Source organism: Rhinatrema bivittatum, chromosome 19 (genome assembly GCF_901001135.1).
Source record: "Rhinatrema bivittatum chromosome 19, aRhiBiv1.1, whole genome shotgun sequence".
NCBI lineage: Eukaryota > Metazoa > Chordata > Amphibia > Gymnophiona > Rhinatrematidae > Rhinatrema > Rhinatrema bivittatum.
In genome coordinates, this window is record NC_042633.1 from 10,521,396 (window position 1) to 10,542,339 (window position 20,944).

Below are 20,944 nucleotides of genomic sequence, written 5' to 3' on the forward strand. Positions count from 1 at the left end.
GCAGCAGGGAAGGAGGATGAGGAGAAGATCAGGTGGGTCACATGTAGATAAAGATAACTGAAGAACTGAAGATTAGGATACTGGAACTGAAGATAGGAGACCCTGTGACAACACACACACTACTAGCAAGTAGGAAGACCTGTTGCCGAGGTATCAGAGGAGAGTCCACAGGAGTATTTTATAGGCCTGAAGGGATGATTTCATAAAGAGTAGCCTTCAGTACTTTCCTTCTGCTGGCCCTTTAAAACTGAAGTTGTCAGGTGCGCACCCTAGGAGGAATGGGGCTAGGCAGGGTCAGTGGCATCCTGCCGTGGGAGCTATCAGTACCATCCTGCCACGCTGTCATGTGGTGGCATGCCGCAAATATGCCAGGAGACTGGATCATGCCTGAAGCTGAAGAGCAAGGCCCAGCTGGGAGGTGAGTATGGCGGTTCATTGAAGGAACAGTGGAACTCCGAGTGCAACACCAACATTTCTAGTAATTGACCTTGCTATGCATGAGATTACTACATAAGAACATAAGAACATGCCATACTGGGTCAGACCAATGGTCCATCAAGCTCAGCTTCCTGTTTCCAACAGTGGCCAATCCAGGCCATAAGAACCTGGCAAGTACCCAAAAACTAAGTCTATTCCATGCTACTGTTGCTAGTAATAGCAGTGGCTGTCAAGTTAATTAATAGCAGGTAATGGACTTCTCCTCCAAGAACTCATCCAATCCCTTTTTAAACACAGCTATACCAACTGCACTAACCACATCCTCTGGCAACAAATTTCAGAGTTTAATTGTGCGTTGAGTTAAAAAGAATTTTCTCTGATTAGTTTTAAATGTGCCACATGCTAACTTCATGGAGTGCCCCCTAGTCTTTCTATTATCCGAAAGAGTACATAACAGATTTACATCTACCCATTCTAGACCTCTCATGATTTTAAACACCTCTATCATATCCCCCCTCAGCCGTCTCTTCTCCAAGCTGTAAAGTCCTAACCTCTTTAGTCTTTCCTCATAGGGGAGCTGTTCCATCCCCTTTATCATTTTGGTCGCCCTTCTCTGTACCTTCTCCATCGCAATTATATCTTTTTTGAGATGCGGCGACCAGAATTTTACACAGTATTCAAGGTGCGGTCTTATCATGGAGCAATACAGAGGCATTATGACATTTTCCGTTTTATTTGCACTTATCCACATTAAATGTCATTTGCCATTTTGATGCCCAATTTTCCAGTCTCACAAGGTCTTCCTGCAATTTATCACAATCTGCTTGTGATTTAACTACTCTGAACAATTTTGTATCATCTGCAAATTTGATTACCTCACTTGTCGTATTTCTTTCCAGATCATTTATAAATATATTGAAAAGTAAGGGTCCCAATACAGATCCCTGAGGCACTCCACTGCCCACTCCTTTCCAGTGAGAAAATTGTCCATTTAATCCTACTCTCTGTTTCCTGTCTTTTAGCCAGTTTGTAATCCACGAAAGGACATTGCCACCTATCCCATGACTTTTTACTTTTCCTAGATAAAAACGTAGGCTTGCAAGATTTGAATCTACTCATGGTGCTGGCAGCCACAGTAGAAACAGCGCAGAGCAGGCAGCAGTGGGGAGATTTACTCCCACTACTCAAGTTTTTTTTAATGAAATGACAAATCATACTGAAGGAAGATATGAAACCCCAATATCTAAAAAGGGCTCCAGGGATGATCCGGGAAACTATAGACCGGTGAGCCTGACCTCAGTGCTCGGAAAAATCATGGAAACTGTTATAAAGAATAAAATCACAAAACATTTAGATAGACATGGTTTGATGGGATACTGCCAAATCTACAAATGTACATTTGTAGATTTGTGAGGCAAGACTTCCCTTGGGTAAATCCATGCTGGCAGTGTCCCATCAAACCATGTGAAAAAACCATGTGAAAACATATGTGGACAAAGGTGAACCAGTAGATGTGGTGTATTTGGATTTTCAGGAAGCATTCAAGAAAGTCCTGCATGAGAGGCTTCTAAGAAAACTAAAAAGTCATTGGATAGGAGGTGATGTCCTCTTGTGGATGTTGCACTGGAAGAGGACCCTTGGCCTGGTGCAGGATTGGTACGGCCCTCTGGTCGGACCCAGAGACCGCCTGCCACCAGGAGGCAGAGCACACGAGGAGACAGAGGCTAGCTGGAGCTTCACCTATAACAGTCTGGGGTTTCCGGAAGAGCAATTTTTGGGTAATTGCCAGGTTCTTATGGCCTGGATTGGCCACTGTTGGAAACAGGATGCTGGGCTTGATGGACCCTTGGTCTGACCCAGTATGGCATTTTCTTATGTTCTTATGTTCTTAAATTTGGGTGATCCTAATTTGAAATTCACTTATACTTGGGACAAAACATTGGTGACCTTCTTGGATATGATTGTATATGTACAAAATCATAAATTGGTAACTACTGTATATCTAAAGACCACTGATAGGAATACCTTACTCCACTTTAACAGCTTTTATCCGAAACAGTTATGAGATAATATCCCGATTGGTCAATTTCTTCGATATAGAAGATTATGTACATCAGTTGATGAATATAAGACCCAGTCTCAGAAATTAAGAGACCGGTTTATTGCTCGGGGTTATAAGCCATCAATTGTTAAGAAAGCATATAAAAGAGCTTTATATGCAAACAGGGATAATCTCCTTGTACAATATGAAAAACAAACCCCTGAAAGAATTGCATGTACTATTCCATATTCCTCCAGGACTAAGGAGATTAAAAACAGTATTTTGAGGCATTGGCAGATGTTATCATCGATTTCTACATTCGGTGAAAATCCTATATTTGCCATTAAAAAAAGACAGAATTTGGGGGGATATTTGAAACATCGGAGATCGAAGGAATGGGCGGAGCAAGAGTGTGGTCAAATTACTTGTGGTACATGTTCGGTGTGCAAACATGTTTTGGTAATAAAGGAGTTTCATCACTCTAGTCTAAAATATCCATACCGACTGTTGGTTACTTTTTCATGTGACTCTGGCGGGGTTGTTCACGCAATAATATGTCCGTGTGGCTTGATCTATATTGGTCAGACTAGTAGAATGGTTCAATCTCGAATTATAGAACATAGAAGCCCTATTAAATCCTTGAAAACTAATGCACCCCTAGTTGAACATTGGATGGAACAGTCTCATACAGTAGACGATATAAAATTCTTTGTCTTGACGAAACTACATTTACCTAATGGAGGTGACCTGTCAGCATTGCTTAAGCGTCTTGAACAGCGTTTCATTTTTAAATAGGGTACGGTGGCCCCGGGTGGACTCAATGGTCCTATTGAATGGGAGGCATTCTTGCACATGAGTTGAAGATTCCACAGGTGTTACCCGTTGAGTATCGGTTTTTACGATATATAAGCCGGAAGAGATGAAGCTACGTTCATCACGTTTGTTTGACATGTGACTTCCATTGTCTTGGGAGAGAGATGTACACTTGGTGAAGGTAGGATATTGGGAGTTGGTTGGTTTGCTTAAGTTTAAGCCAGGTCTCTATTTTGTAGCTGCTTGTTTGAGGTATTGCGTTGTTTAAGTTTCAAGTTTGAGATATTGTTTTTCTGAATTTCAGAGACTTGAATGATAATCTGAAAGACATGAGTTGTGTTTAAACCCACTACATCTACGCAGATGATGTGCAAATATTCATCCCGGTTATGGAATCTCTACAAAAAACACTAGAATTCTGGAACAACTGCCTCCAAGCCATCAACAATCTGCTCATGAGCCTTAACTTAATCCTTAATTCCAAAAAAAACGAATTACTCCTCATCTCACAGGACTGTAACTACGCAATGTCTAACATACTCCCTACTAGTCAACCATCCTTCTCCTCTCAAGTTAGAAACCTCGGAGTCATCATGGACAATCAATTAAACCTAAAGAGATTTATTAATAATACCACTAAGGATGGCTTCTATAAATTGCAAGTCCTGAAACGGCTCAGACCGCTCCTCCACTTCCAAGACTACCGGTCAGTTCTCCAAGCAATCATTTTTTCAAAAATTGACTATTGTAATTCCCTTCTACTCGGCCTCCCAGCTAACACCATAAAACCATTACAAATGCTTCAAAACGCTTCAGCCAGGATTCTGACTAAGTCTAACAAAAGAAATCATATTACCCCCATCTTGAGAAACCTACACTGGCTCCCAATTAAGTTTAGAATCTCTTACAAAGTACTAACAATCATACACAAATCTATACACAAGCTCATTCCACTGGAACTCAATATCCCTTTTCAACCACATATACCCTCCAGACTGGTGAGAGCAGCTTATAGAGATACTCTCCTCAACCCACCCATCAAAACCTCATTAAATAAACGAACTCTATCCACAGCGGGCCCTGCGCAATGGAACTCTCTACCTCCAGAACTCCGGAAGGAACCTTGCCCAATCACCTTTAAAAAGAGACTCAAAACTTGGCTATTCGAACAAGCTTTTAATCCATACCAATAATCTCCCCTCAATCTATCCAAATATGTGCACCATGCATCGTGACTCCTAGATATTTAGCCAGGTTTAGTCTTAGCTCCACAAAAGAATCTCATTACTTTATTGTATTCATTGTACTTTATTCCCCAGTTCCTTGATCCAAGTTTATCTCCCTGTTCGATGTAATCACATTCTTACATGCTTGTTAATGTTATAATGTAAACCGAATTGATATGTAACATTGCTACATGAATTTCGGTATATAAAAATGTTAAATAAATAAATAAATAAATAAATAAATAAAGTGTGTTTCGATTCTATATTAGACTGAGTTTTGATAACCCTCATGTGGGAGTGAGGTTGGTAAAGGTCAGTAGATCTGATATGACTCATGATTTGAGTAATACATGGTTGGTAAGAGAGTATTAAGCATGTTATGTTTTTTTGACAGAAAAGAAAAATTATGATATTTGTTGCATTGAATAGTCCCTGATGAAGCCCCGGTGGGGGTGAAACACAGGATCCTTTGTTGGACGTAGTATATGTTGAACAGTGAAGACGAATTTAGCCCTTGTGAAGAAACGGGCACGGATTTTATTCATAGTACGTCCTTGAATGAAAAAACGGACTCAGTTCCTGTGGAGGAACGGGACGGATTTAACCCCATATATATAAGAAGATGAGAAGGGTGGATTGATAAAGAATGCTCTTTGAAAGTTGTATAAAAGTTGATTATATATTCTGTGGGTATTGCATTGTGTATTAGAGGAGAGCTGGGTGAGGACAAACACACTATTATATATTGTAACATATAGGGTGTCACATTGTTTCTTGATGTTAATTTTTAATGGTGTGGATGAAGTGAGTGAATGTGATTAGTTAGTTTTAACTCTGTCTAGTGAGAGTTATGTTTTTATATCAATAAAAATATGTTTTGCATGATACCATTGTACTTTATAGTAGATTCTCTCATTGTGTAAATTGTTGTACTTTTAATGCATGACACCACAAGAGAGAAGGGAATAGAAATGGTATAGATGTGAAAGGGGTGGAGAGAGAGAGGATGCTGGGGGAGTGGGTGTGTTGTGTGGACACTGTGATGAGCAGCATCAAGAGCCAGCCTTCAGGCTGGGCCATGGAATTTGGCCTGAGCCCCAGGCATCAGACCTGGCCTGGCCACTTCCATGGATACTTGGATCAGGTAAATTTGTTCAAGGAAGGGGGGGGGGGGGGGGGGGCTAATCCGAGGACCCAGTATTGGCCTGGAACTAGGCTGAAACCCTGGCATCATGTTCAGATCTAGGCCGTGGCCCCTACTTTTGGCCTATGTCTATGCACACTTCATGTGTAGGCCGAGGCGTCAGCGACATGCTCAGATGTAGGCAGTGGACCCTGCTTTGGGCTTCGGCTTATGCCCTAGGCAAGGCCCTTTCCTCAGACCTAGGTCTAGGCCATATGTATTCATTTAAAACTAATGCAACAAATAAGGTTTGTTTCATTTGGGGGAGGGGGGTCTCGATTCATTTCGAGGCCCCCAAATGAAATGAATTGGCTTTATTCATTGTGTTTTGCGCATTTGTTTTAAATGGATGCACATCCCTAGTGTATAAATATCTATCTATCTAATAACAACAGGAGCGCTCGAATCACAAAAAATCTTTAGAGAACATTTTTAACTTGTAAAGGCTTGGGAAAAAAAATATTGTATTATATTAAAGTGGGGGAAAAAGCCAGTTCATCACTTACCCCCGAAGTAGCAAGTCAACTTGTTAAGCCGTTGCATCAAGTGCCGACCAGCTTCAAGCTTTTATAATCACTACTGGCATAAAAAACCTCGCTTAGAAAACTTTTTTCTTCTTTTTTTTTTTTAAACTTGCTCGGTCTAGTCTTGTCTTAAGAACATAAGAACATAAGAAAATGCCATACTGGGTCAGACCAAGGGTCCATCAAGCCCAGCATCCTGTTTCCAACAGTGGCCAATCCAGGCCATAAGAACCTGGCAAGTACCCAAAAACTAAGTCTATTCCATGTAACCATTGCTAATGGCAGTGGCTATTCTCTAAGTGAACTTAATAGCAGGTAATGGACTTCTCCTCCAAGAACTTATCCAATCCTTTTTTAAACACAGCTATACTAACTGCACGAACCACATTCTCTGGCAACAAATTCCAGAGTTTAATTGTGCGTTGAGTAAAAAAGAACTTTCTCCGATTAGTTTTAAATGTGCCCCATGCTAACTTCATGGAGTGTCCCCTAGTCCTTCTACTATCCGAAAGAGTAAATAACCGATTCACATCTACCCGTTCTAGACCTCTCATGATTTTAAACACCTCTATCATATCCCCCCTCAGTCGTCTCTTCTCCAAGCTGAAAAGTCCTAACCTCTTTAGTCTTTCCTCATAGGGGAGTTGTTCCATTCCCCTTATCATTTTGGTAGCCCTTCTCTGTACCTTCTCCATCGCAATTATATCTTTTTTGAGATGCGGCGACCAGAATTGTACACAGTATTCAAGGTGCGGTCTCACCATGGAGCGATACAGAGGCATTATGACATTTTCCGTTTTATTCATCATTCCTTTTCTAATAATTCCTAACATTCTGTTTGCTTTTTTGACTGCCGCAGCACACTGAACCGACGATTTCAATGTGTTATCCACTTCAATGTGTTATCCACTTCTTAAATATGTTGGGGTCCATAATCAGAGTCTTATGCGTAGGAAAAAGATATGACATATCACGCCACCCTTGATGGATTTACATTGGTTTCCAATAAAGCAGAGAACTGAATATAACATTTTGTGTATCATACACAAATCGTTAAACTGTGACCAAAAGGAATGGCTAAATGCCTCCTTACATCTGCACACACCTGAAAGGAATCTTAGGTCCGCAAATAAAGGTCTTCTTACAGTGCCTTCCATAAGAACAGCACATCTATCTGAAGTGAGAGACAAAGCAATCTCAGTGGCAGGGCCTAAACTAGAGAACTCGCTATCAGATGAGCTTAGACTCCAAAAAGATATAAAAATATTTAAAAAAAAAACCCTTAAAACCTGGTTATTTAAAAAGGCTTATGAAAATTATGAAAACTGTCAAATACTATATAGCAGTCAGTCGCGATAATGTAAACTTTAAAGCAATGGACTAAGCAGCATTCTAGCAGGCAGATGCTTTTTCCTGTAAACAATTCTTTTCCCTTTTCCCTTGTTTTTCTGTATTACCTTAAATATTGTGTTATTATTTTATCCATATATTTTTTTTTTATTTTATCTTTATTGACGTAATCAAAAAGTTACAAAGGATAATCACTTTGTACAGACACTAAGAAATAATCAGCATAATTTCACAACTTTCACAATTATGTTACTTCAAAGAATAACAATATCATTAACTTGACCCCAAATATTACAAAAGGGGGCTTACTACCAGGACATAGGAGGAGATAATCTCTTAAGTAAATTCAAGAGGAATAAGCTATTCTTTCTCTATTGACTCCACAATAGTAGCATCCTGGACTAGAGGAGTGGGGAGTGATCTTTTTTCTATTTTCAAGCAAAACTTTCATTCCCTGTACGTACCAGGATCAGTCCAGACCGCTGGGTTATGCCTCCCTTTCCAGCAGATGGAGTCAGAGAAAAGCTGAAAAGCACCCCCTAGATATACCGGGGTGCCACTTGCGATCCTTCAGTATTTCTCTGACTCCAGCAGATGAAGGAAAGCATGACCTGCTGTCCTGTTCCTTGTCAAATTCTGTGATAATCCTGTACATTGGGAAAGGTTTTGGCATTTGAGATATCCCTTAGACCTTTGGCTAGATCAATCTTCATTAAAAAAAATAAAAAAAATAAATATCTATATAACTAATAATAAATACTGTCAGGAAAGGCAAGTGTACTGATAGTGTCCTGAAGGGGAGGCAAGGCAGGGCAGTGCCCTAATGCCTTTTAACCCAGAGATTGTGTCCCTACCCGGTGAGCCGGGGGAGTATTTACTGGTGGGCCGGTCACTCTTCCCCCCTTCTATACAAGCCCAGAGATGATAAAATTCCTCTGGTGGGTGCCAGCTTGTGCTAAGGTATCCCTGGAGGTGTTTCCCCTGCTTGGTGGCTGATTATTTAAAAGGGTATTCAGACCTTTTCTTCAGCCCTAGCCTGCCGTAGTTTCCCGGGCCTCCGGAGGGGGTGGATTACTTCACTGTAGGAGTAATGAAGAAGCCTCAGACAGCTTTCATGGCAGGCAGGAAGAGAGAAGGCAAAGAGGGTTTGCCCTCACGAGCCTTTTCCTTTTATTGTACATTCATACAAAGGCAGATGATGTGTCATTACATGATTGGCTACTTTCCCATAGCAACAGAAGAGTCATTACACCATTGGCTTTGGCTCAGGGGGTGTGCACGGATCATATCATTGGCTGCTGAAATCTATACCTCCTGACTTTGTCCTGCCTCTGACTAAGGAACACCCAGCCCCTCCCCCAGGAATTCAGGGCCAACAGGTATCCTTTCCCAGGCAGAGACTTAAGCACAAGTGATGCTTTTATTCAGGCAAAGTTCAGGGAGAAGGGAAGTTAGTGTTTAAACCCTGAAATGGCTTGCTGGCAAGCGCATATTTCCCACACTTCACCCAGCTGCCTTTCATTTTTAATGCCGCGTGGGTTGTGTTGCGGGACTTGTGGGGAGTCGTCTTTGCGGCTCCTCCGCGAAGGCCTCTGCTCCCGTTGTATCCCCGAGGGCGGGGGGGAGGGGCCTTCGCAGAGGCCGATTTCTCAGCAGTTTTTTTTTTTTCCCTGCCGTGACCACGCGGCTCAAGGAACGATCAGGCAGCTCGCAGGCAGAGGCCTGCCCCCTCCCCGCGCGGCGCGGGTGCGGCGGCCATCTTGCCTGCTCCGGGTTCTGAAGCTGCACAAGGCTCATGGGGAGGAGATCTCCCTTCTCTCTCCCTGCCGTCTTTGAGCCCTCAACGGCCCCGCAATTGGCAGCCGGATGCAGACCCTCCCCCGTTTTTGCCTCCGGGGGAGGGGGACCTTATGTAGGCAGCGCCAATTTTTGTCCCAATGTTTTTCTTTTTACTATATGACGTATATATGCAAGCTGAGGCTGACTGGGACACACAGTATCCTGCCCCGGCTAAACAATTTAGACCGGGTGCAGACCCGGGAAAAGCTTGGCCTCGGCTCCCCCACTCAGTTCTGGACGGGGGGGGGGGGGGGTGTTTCTCATGCCCTCCATGCCTTTGGCTCCATCGCCTCAGGATCCCCTCGTGCTGCAGGAACGGCAGATTTTTTGCCTTCCCCACGGGAGGGGGGGGGGGGAAGAAGAGGAGCTGGGTGCAGGGGGATGGGTGGTCCAGTCCTTTTCCCGTGGAGACCCCTGTCAAGTTTCATGCCTCAGGCCTCTGGTCAGAGAAGTAACATTCCTCTGTCACTTAAGACCCCCTGTGAACCTTCATGTCTCAGGTCTCTTGTCACTGGCTCTTACTGTCAGAGAAGTAAAATTCCTCTGTCACTTTAAGTTGTCTGGGGGGGAGAAAAAAAAAAAAGAGGAAAAGTTTTTACTTTTTATTAATCAGTACCCTGTACAAGGACCGGCAGCTTACGGGGGAAGGAGCGGAGAGCAGTTTTCTCTCTCTCCTGCTCGCAGCAGCCGGGCACAGAAGGACTTTGCCGTTCCCTTGGCAACTCCTCTCCCCCCCCCCCCCCCCCTCCCTCCTGATGCCTCGATCGCCATTTTGTGGAGAGCCGTGGAACCCGAACTGAAGGCGTGGAGTGACTGAAGAAGAGGCCCTTAAATAGGGCTGCAGCAGCAAGTTGGCATCAGGTGGAGCCCGGGGTATATCCGGCCGTGGGCCCTTTAAATGAAGTGAAGAGGTGTGTGCCAGCACCTAAGAGGAAGCAGGAGAGGAAACAGCACCAGGGACAGCGGCGTCCCCCTGCTCGCAGACGCGAAGGAGCAGGGAAAGGCAGGCTGGCTGCAGGCACCGGCAGGGACAGCCTCCCTGCCGGTCGAAGACCATGGCAGTGGCGAGGACTGCTCTCTGCCGTCTGAGGACCCCAGGAGGAGCTCCCGACGGCATCAGTCCTGCCGCGCAGGGCAGGAGACAGTCGTGGCCTCCGGGCCACGGTCAGCAGCGTCTTGCCGCAAAGAATAGACGTCGGTGGCCTGACTGGCCACAGGAGTTAGGAGACCTGACTGCGCTCCTCGTGGGCAAGTTCACAACAGAAACAGACTTTTCAAATTAGGATTAGCCAGGAACTTCCATGTGACATGCACTGGCCAGTGCTGGAAAACAGGATGCTGGGTGCCATGGACCTTGGTTCTGACCCAACATGGCATTTCTTATCTCCTAATTCCTTAACCTGAGAAGAAGGTGCAGGTCTCCTTTGCACCTCCCTCATGCTGATTCCAGACTATGGACACTGGCAGGTCTCCTTTTAACACTGCACACTCATGAAACAGTAATGTCCCTTCAATCTACTTTTCAAAGTTTGTTTCTTTGTTTATCAATCACATCTTCTGTCCCCAGGGCCTGCGACAATCATAAAACAATTAGCAATTATCCCATCATGAAAATTGGTCCTTGTGATGGGGGAATAAGTAAAAGTTATAAGCCGGTAGTTGGTAGCAGCTGCATCAGACCCTGTGTGTGAGAGCTCCAGCTTTGCTCTGAAGGACGTCAGATGGCAGTGAGTAAGATTTTAAAATATTTCTTTAAGATAGCATTTGAGAGTCTGTCACTAAGATGAATGATAGCACAGAACAGCAAACTGCAGGATGGGATTTAGGTATCTGGCTTGGAAACAAAAGGAGCCAGCGAAAAACCTGGGATAAAGGAAAACCACTGCAGTCAGAAGCCCCCCAGGATGTCCACAAAGTTATTTTTTCCTCCTTCCAGATGCTGCAGTCAGGAGCTGTGCAAATGAAACGAACAATTTCCTGGCTTTCTTTTTTTGCCTAGCATTTAAATCTGCTCCATAATCTTTCAAGGGATGGGAAGAACATTCCTCTTTACTAGAGGTTTGAATTCTATTTTAGATTTTCTAGCAAACTCAGGCCTGGATTTATCAAAATGTGATAAGTATTGCATGTGATAGCAAAAGGGGTGTGTTTTATGCTGATAGGCAGTTTAGCACAATTTGTGTGATAATGTTTTCAAACTTTGTGATATGTGCCAGACCTGTTGTATTTTCTGCATACAACCACTGGGGGACCATTTTTAATGGAGAGAGAGAGAGAGAGAGAGAGAGAGAGAGAGAGAGAGAGAGAGAGAGAGAGAGAGAGAGAGAGAGAGAACCTAACCATAAAGCCCTCTCCCTAGATAGGTATTTATATCCCTATGGGAGGCCCACCTAGAAACTCGAGGTGAGGTTTAGGAATTTGTGTAGAGGGTTAGGGGCCACTTTGACATTTAACGTGAGATTTACGAACAGAACAGTGATCTCTTGTGAAGATTTGATGACCTTCGGAGAGAGGAAACTCACCCAAAGATGAGATTGGTGCATTGATCTCTCCACCTAGCTTGATGTTACCCAGATAAAGAGTCCATCAAGCTAGATGGAGAGAACATTGCACCAATCTCATCTTTGGGTGAGTTTCCTCTCTCCGAAGGTCATGAAATCTTCACAAGAGACACACTGTTCTGTTCGTAAATCTCACGTTGAATGTCAAAGTGGCCCCTAACCCTCTACACTAATACCTAAACCTCACCTCTAAAACAGGTCTTTCAGGAGACAACACAAGCTGTCACATGGCTTAATGCTATTGAAAAAGGTGTAGCTAAAATCAGTCTGTCTGTGCAATAGGACTTTGCAAACTGGTAAACCCAGCCCACTCCTCCTCTTTTTTGGATTTCCATCGCACCACCCAATATGGTGCTATCACATGCGTTAACAGGGCTTTTCACATGCGATAAGCCCTTTAATGTCGGTATAAAAAAAGCTGTTAAATAAATAAATAAATAAATAAATAAACATATGCAAAAACACCTTAGCGCATTTTGATAAATGACTCCCTCAGTTTCTGGTGTCTGCTCTACCTGCTTACCAGCCCCCTGCCCCTCTATCCCCCTAGGAGTAGTTCCTGGATCTTCAATTGTTGCCCCTGCTTATCTCCTTCTGCCTTACCCTCACAGTTCACTGTTCCTATTTCTCTAATTATTGCCCATGCTATTCCCATCCTTACCTCTCTCTCCCCTCAAGGCTCTGACTATATCTCTGATTATTGCCCCTAATATTCTACTCAATGCCCTTCTCTCCCCTCACTGCTCCTATATCTCTGATTACTGCCCCTCCCTGCTCCTCGTTTTACATCTGCCCCTCACCAGGTGCCCCTCTATATCTCTGATTAGTTCCCTCCCTGCCCCTCTCTCCCCTCAGTAGTTCCTGTATATCTGGATATTGCCCCTGCTTTCCCTCTCCCTGCCCCTCTCTCTCTCTCCTCTCAGTAGTTCCTGTATCTCTGGTTATTGCCCCTGCTTTCCCTCTCTCTGCCCCTCTCTCCCCTCAGTAGTTCCTGTATCTCTGGATATTGCCCCTGTCTTTTCTCTTCCTGCTCCTCTCTCCTTTGTTACCTGGCACTTCCCTTTGAAACCTCCTCTCTTGGTGAGGGGCAGATGTAAAACTCTCCACCTTAGGACAAAGTCCTTGCATTCTGTTCCCCCATGGACTTTACCCCGGCTCTCAAAGAGGAAGGATGTGTGTGGGCTTTCATGCTGAACCTTGCCCTGGGTCACTGCTCCTGGGGACATCTCTGGTTATTGCCCCTGCTTTCCCGCTTCCTGCCTCTCTCTCCCCCCTCAGTGGTTCCTGTATCTCTGGTTATTGCCCCTGCTTTCCCTCTTCCTGCCTCTCTCTCTCCCCTCAATGGTTCCTGTATCTCTGGTTATTGCCCCTGCTTTCCCTCTTCCTGCCTCTCTCTCCCCCCTCAGTAGTTCCTGTATCTCTGGTTATTGCCCCTGCTTTTCCTCTCCTTGCCTCTCTCTCCCCTCAGTAGATCCTGTATCTCTGGTTATTGCCCCTGCTTTTCCTCTCCCTGCCCCTCTCTCTCCCCTCAGTAGTTCCTGTATCTCTGGTTATTGCCCCTGCTTTTCCTCTCCCTGCCCCTCTCTCCCCCCTCAGTAGTTCCTGTATCTCTGGTTATTGCCCCTGCTTTTCCTCTCCCTGCCTCTCTCTCACCCCTCAGTAGTTCCTGTATCTCTGGTTATTGCCCCTGCTTTCCCTCTCCCTGCCCCTCTCTCTCCCCTCAGTAGTTCCTGTATCTCTGGATATTGCCCCTGCTTTTCCTCTCCCTGCCTCTCTCTCCCCTCAGTACTTCCTGTATCTCTAGTTATTGCCCCTGTCTTTTCTCTCCCTGCCCCTCTCTCCTTTGTTACCTGGCACTTCCCTTTGAAACCTCCTCTCTTGGTGAGGGGCAGATGTAAAACTCTCCACCTTAGGACAAAGTCCTTGCATTCTGTTCACCCATGGACTTTACCCCGGCTCTCAAAGAGGAAGGATGTGTCTGTGCTTTCCTGCTGAACCTCGCCCTGGGTCACTGCTCCTGGGGACATTTGCACTGGCTTTTTGTGATTTATTTTCTGATCCTGCCTGAGACAATCCCCAGGATCTCCTCCTGTAAATGCCAGCAGATGAACAAGTTTACTTTCAGCTGGACTGAGGGAGGGCAGTTTCCAGAGGGTCAATTAACTGGGATAGATCACTAATTTAGTGCCAAATTACTTTGAACCTTCCCCTCCCAATGTTTATAATTTTTGGTGGATTATTTTTTTAAAACAGTTGTGGGAATGGAGTGATTTCTTTTATGAGATCTTGCATGCAGTTTTTCATAAATTTCACTCCTGTTTTTAATCATCAAGAGAAAAGCTTCATAAACCAGAACCCTATGTGGTGCAACCCTTCACGATTGCTATGATGAAATGGAACCCTATTACTAGCCCTATCCCAAATCGTGACCCTAATCTTTACATCCATCCATTTCTTAACCCTAACCTTGATCCTAACCATCTGTTTAACCATATACCAAATCTAACCTTAACCGTAAGCCTGATGGATTATGACCTAACATTCGCTCTAACCCTAAACCTTCCACTAACATCAACCCTATCCCTTCCCATAGCCCTTTACATTCACATGTGATAATCTGGTTTATTTTTTGCTCCACCCAAGGAAAAAACTGAAGGAAAGACAGGTTGAGACCAGCACAACTCGATGCAGGAAATTATGCTGATGTTACTAATTTATTTCCTGATACTGTCAGTCCCTGTTAATAAATCTGCTAAAGTCAACTGTGGATTGAGCAGTGTGAATGTGACAGGATATATAAAGCAGGGAGACATCATTATAGGGGGGATCATCCCTGTTCACAATGCTAAAACCTACCCCCCGATTCCCTTCACCGAGACTCCCAGCATCCAGTATTGCAACACGTAAGTGACAGATTATTTCCCCTGTGCTTTGTATTTCTCATTTCCATGCTGTTCTATATATTTTCTAGGGATGTCATTGTGTGATTCTTAATATATATTTCTGCCCAGGGATGTGCAGAGCAAAATTTTATGTTCATATTTCTTATGTCCGAAAGGGGGTCCCACTTGCAGCCAATATGGACATAAAAAAAATCCAATGAGTTGGGTATATGTACATATGTGCAAAAAAAAATTTAAACCCCCTCACCTTCCTTAATCCCCCCCCCAGACTTACCACAACTCCCTGGTGATCGAGCGAGGAGTGAGGACATCATTTCTGCAATCCTTGGCGAGAAGCATGTGACGTCGGCGGCACGTCGAGTGACGCGGCGTCACGTGATTCCCGGCGAGTTCGCGCCGGACGGCTCGTTCGGCCCAAAAAGAACTTTTGGCCAGCTTGGGGGGGCCTCCTGACCCCCTCAAGCTGGCCAAAAGTTCTTTTTGGGCCGAACGAGCCGTCCGGCGCGAACGAGCCGGGAATCACGTGACGCCAGCGTCACTCGATGTGCCGCCGACGTCACATGCTTCTCGCCAAGGATTGCAGAAATGGCGTCCTCACTCCTCGCTCCATCACCAGGGAGTTGTGGTAAGTCGGGGGGGGGGGATTAAGGAGGGTGAGGGGGTTTATATTTTTATTTTGGCTCAACAATCGCGATTTCCCACATATCGAACATATCTATGTTCGGTATGTGGGAAATCCGATCGTTTATGTCGAATCAATTTTTTAAGTTAAAAAAAAATATGAGTTGCGTTTTACTAATGCGGTCAATCCGAATGCACACCCCTATTTCTGCCCTCATTTAGGAGAATTGAAGACATGCCATGCTGGGTCAGGCCTGGCCTATAATTGCTAATGGACTTTTCTTCCAGGAACTTGTCCAAACCCTTTTGAAAGTCAGCTCTGCTCTGCCTTGACCAAATCCTCTGATAACCAAGTCCACAGCTTAATTGTGCACTGAGTGAAAAAAATACTTTCTCCAGTTTGTCTTGATTCTGCTCTCTGGTAGTTTCATGTCTGTCTTCTAATCTTTGTGCTATCTGAAAGAATGAAGAACCATGTCCTCTTGCACGCCACTCATATTTTTATCATCCTATTATTATATCTCTTCTTATTTGTCCCTTCTGCAAACTGAAGATCCCTAACCTGTTTATCTTTTCTTCATAAGTGGGTAATTCCACGGCTTTTATCATTTTTGTTCTTCTTCTCTATACCTTGTCTAGTTCCTCTATATCTGAGGGGAGATATGCTAGAGGTCTATAAAATGAGTGGAATGGAACGAGTAAATGTTAATCAGTTGTTTACACTTTTGAAAAGTACAAAGACCAGGGGACAGACAATGAAGTTACTGGGTAGTACATTTAAAACTAAGAAGAGAAAATATTTTTTTACTCAATGAATAATTAAGTCCTGGAATTCATTGCCAGAGGATGTGGTGAAAGCTGTTAGTATAGTTGCATTTAAAAAAGGTTTGGACAAGTTCCTGGAGGAAATTAAGTCCATTAAGAATTACGATAGTGTTGCAGAAATCCCCTGCATATTCTTATTTATTTTATTTATTTAGGTTTCTTCTATACCGGCATTCATGAACAGATCCCATCATGCCGGTTTACATTCGATCAAGGGGTGCATAAAACAATAAAACTATAAACTGGTGCATCAGGGTTGCAGTTACAATGAAACAAGGTAATAAAACTGGGAGAAGAAGAGGAGAGCAGTAAAGGTTAACATAAGTTAATTATTTACATTGACAGGAGGCTGCATTGTTTGGGTGGAACTGGAGGTGGTTAAGAGTTGTCTGGGAAGGCTTGCTTAAATAACCAAGTCTTGGTTTAAGCAGCTTGGAATCTCTCTATCCCTTGGGATCCCGCCGGTTACTTGTGACCTGGATTGGCCACTGTTGGAAACAGGATACTGGGCTTGATGGACCCTCGATCTGACCCAGTATGGCAAGCCTTATTGTCTTATGTTATCGTTTCTGAAATGGGCTGACCAGTATTGAATGCAATAATAGATACATAGAAACAAGACAGTGTAAAAAGATAATGTGGTCCATCTAATCTGCCTAACTAATGTAGCTTTACAATGCCCATCACTCCCTCAGAGATCTCCTGTGTTTATCCCACGCTTTCTTGAATTCAGATACTGTTTTTGTCTCCACCACCTCCACTGGGAGGCTGTTGCAAGTATCCATCACCCTCTCTGTAAAGAAAGATTTCCTAAACTTACTCCTGAGTCTTTCCCCTTTCATCCTCAACCCATGACCCCGAATTCTAGAGCCTCCTTGATTTAGAACCTCCCGTGCATGGAAACCTTTGAGATATTTAAATGTCTCTATGATATTTTCCCTATATTGCCTTCTTCCAAGGTATAATAGTTTAGATTTTTTCCTCTCCCTGCCCCTCTCTCCCCCCCCCCCCCCCCTCAGTAGTTCCTGTATCTCTGGATATTGCCCCTGTTCTTTTCTCTCCCTGCTCCTCTCTCCTCTCTCCACTGATCATTTTAGGAGCCACTCTCTGGACCAACTCATCCTGTTTATATCCTTTTGAATATGTGATCTCCAGAATTGTGCACCCTATTTAAAATGAGGTCTCACCAGGGACCTATTCATGCTGTGATTGCAGTATAGATCTGTATGGCGGCATTATGACCTCCATTTTATTCTTCATTCCTTTCCCCAAAATTCCCGACATTCTCTTTGCTTTTTTGAACACCGCCACACACTGTAAGCTGAGAATTTCAACATATTGTTCTCAACCATGGCACATCAAGATCCTTTTCCTGAGTGATGACTCCTAATACAGAACCCAGCGCTGTGTACCTGCAGTTAGAATTATGTTTCCCCGTCTGCTTCACTTTGCAGTTGTCCACACTGAATTTCATCTGCCAATTAGATGCCCAGTTCTCGAGGCTGTAGTTCCTCACAGTCTATTTGTGTTTTAACTACTTGGATTATTTTTCTGTCATTTGATCTCCTTATCCAGAGGTGAATTTTCAAACAATGTGCATGTGAAAAAACACGCGCATGTGTAAAATATTAGGTGTGCCAGTGCACACTATTTTGTAAATTACTACATAGATGCATAAAACAGGCACCGCACGTACATTGGTGCATCTAAAAAATGGGTGAACCAGGGGGCGTTCTGGGCAGGTGCAAGCATGTATGCACGTAAGTTGCTATTTTAAAAGCTGACAAAGTGATGTGTGTCCATCTTTTACTTGTGTATTATTTTCTTCTGCTCAATAGCTGGTGTAAGTGATCATAAAGATCTTAACATTGCAAAAATGACTGGGTGAGTGATTTAGGTGGTCTAGGGGGACTTCAGGCTGAAGAGCCAGGAGGGTCTGCACGAACTGCAGCTAGAGTGGGCAGACCGGTGGACTAATTGGTAAAATTGGTCATTTCCTTATTGCACGCATATTACAAAATCAGAGGATTTACAAGCATAAAAGCCAACAGTTGTTAAGAAAAATGTGAGTTAAATCTTCACTTTTAAATGATTAAAATTAGGAGCACAAGTAAACACATATAGCAGATTTCTACCACTTATCTGTATACATTTTCTGCCATTCATTCAGATAAGTCTAAAAAATTGCTACTTATCCGGCTAAGTAGGATAGTCTAAAAAAAAAGGCTATTTATCTGACTATGTTTACTATTACATGCTGCATATCTTCTAGATATGCAAATATGTTTTGGGAAGAACTAACCATATTTTGTATTGTGCACAAGCATTTGCACACACAATATAAAATACATGTGCATACATGCGTGCATGCATCCATATACCTGCATACATGGGATTCCGCACACATGTTTTAAAGTTATCTTTCTTTTGCTCCCTTTTCCAGAGCATTAATGATTTATGGTCCCAGTACAGATCCCTGAGGCGCTCCACTGTTTACCTCGTATTATTGGGAGCACTGACCATTTAGTCCTGCTGTTTGTTTCCTATCTTGTAACCCATGACCTATCCACAGCACCACCTCTCCTCCTGTTCCTTGACTTCACTTTCCTGAGGACTCCCTTGTAAGAGACTTTATCAAACACCTCCTGAAAATCCAGTCCTAGTATTGTCTGACAGAGAACATAACTGTTCCCTTATTGATTGTTCTACATCACTCATGATTTTGTAAGCTTCTGTCATATCCCCTCTCAGAGGTCTCTGCTTCAAGCTGAAGAGCGCTGGCCTGCCAAGCTTTTCCTTGTAAGGGAGCCCTTCCATCCCCCTTAGCATTTTGTTGTCCTTCCCTGCACTTGTTCTAGCACTGCTACATCTCTCTTCAGATGAGGTGACCAGAAGTGCACACAATACTCCAGGTGCAGTCACCCAATGGACTGACATGGAGGCATTATTTTAACCTCTGATTTGTTCTCTATTCTTTTCTGTATTATTTGCACTCCATTTGCTTTTTTTGTATTTCATGAAAGCTTGGGATAAGCCCAGAGGATCCCTCAATGTAAAGAAGCAAAGAGAAAGCCAAAGATCACCTGGGGTCCGTGGCACTGCAACAGGCAGTAGGAATGTGTGGGTCTTGCGGTCCTTATCTACCATCATATTCTGTTTCTCAAAGATCACCTGGGGTCCGTGGCACTGCATCAGGCAGTAGGAATGTGTGGGTCTTGCGGTCCTTATCTACCATCATATTCTGTTTCTCAAAGATCACCTGGGGTCCGTGGCACTGCAACAGGCAGTAGGAATGTGTGGGTCTTACGGTCCTTATCTACCATCATATTCTGTTTCTCAAAGATCACCTGGGGTCCGTGGCACTGCATCAGGCAGTAGGAATGTGTGGGTCTTGCGGTCCTTATCTACCATCATATTCTGTTTCTCAAAGATCACCTGGGGTCCGTGACACTGCAACAGGCAGTAGGAATGTGTGGGTCTTACGGTCCTTATCTACCATCATATTCTGTTTCTCAAAGATCACCTGGGGTCCGTGGCACTGCAACAGGCAGTAGGAATGTGTGGGTCTTGCGGTCCTTATCTACCATCATATTCTGGTTTTCAAAGACTTTAGCACCCTCTCCATGGGGAAAACTGGAGTTAACCCTCATTATCTTGCATAACTGGGTAATTGCAATGTTAGTCCTCAGAAAGTATGCTCTCAGTTGCATAACTCAGGTATGTTCACCCATACAGATAAAAGGCACTCAAATGTGAAAGCATTTTAAGAAGCTATGGGGTAGATTTTTTTAAAAAGCGCGATCGCGTACTTTTGTTTGCGCAGCAAGCGCAAACAAAAGTACGCTGGATTTTATAAGATACGCGCATAGCCGCGCGTATCCTCTAAAATCCTGGATCGGCGCGCGCAAGGCTGCCGATTTTAGGCAGCCTGCGCGCGCCGAGCCGCGCAGCCTGCCTCCGTTCCCTCTGAGGCCGCTCTGAAATCGGAGCGGCCTCGGAGGGAACTTCCTTTCGCCCTCCCCTCACCTTCCCCTCCCTTCCCCTACCTAACCCACCCCCCCCTGGCCCTATCCAAACCCCCCCCCTTACCTTTGTCCCTAGATTTATGCCTGTGAGAAGCAGACGTAAATCTACGCGCGCCAGCGGACTGCTGGCGCGCCGTCTTCCGACCCGGGGGCTGGTCCGGAGGCCTGGACCTCGCCCCCAGGCCGGCACCACGCCCCCCGGTCCCACCCCCAAAACGCCGCATCATCCGGTCCCGCCCCGACACGCCCCCGACACGCCCCCTTCGAAAAACCCCGGGACCTACGCGCATCCCGGGGCTCTGCGCGCGCCAGCGGCCTATGGAAAATAGGCGCGCCGGCGCACAAGGCCCTCCTCGCATAAATCCGGGCGGATTTACGCGAGCAGGGCTTTTAAAATCCGCTCGTATGTGCATGCACTGAATTTTTTTACTACTTTGTCACCATATATAACTTTATTCACAAATTAAGCTTATATTTAAACTCAATGTTTGCAAGTACCTTGTGTTTGTAAATCAGCTGGGTTTGTGCATTGCCTTTTGGGTGCCATATTGAAAATAAACTCTGTGGAGATAATTTTCAAAAGGGTTTACTCGTG

The 20,944-nt window shown here is 44.3% G+C and overlaps 1 protein-coding gene across 1 annotated transcript in view; it reads left to right on the forward strand.

The window, feature by feature from the left end:
* The first annotated feature begins 365 nt into the window (after nucleotides 1-365).
* LOC115081136 (extracellular calcium-sensing receptor-like) overlaps nucleotides 366-20,944 on the forward strand; it is a 51,042-nt gene continuing 30,463 nt past the window's right edge. The window contains exon 1 of the mRNA XM_029585644.1: nucleotides 366-418. Within this exon, the coding sequence (XP_029441504.1) occupies nucleotides 366-418 (53 nt within the window). The remainder of the gene's footprint in view (nucleotides 419-20,944) is intronic.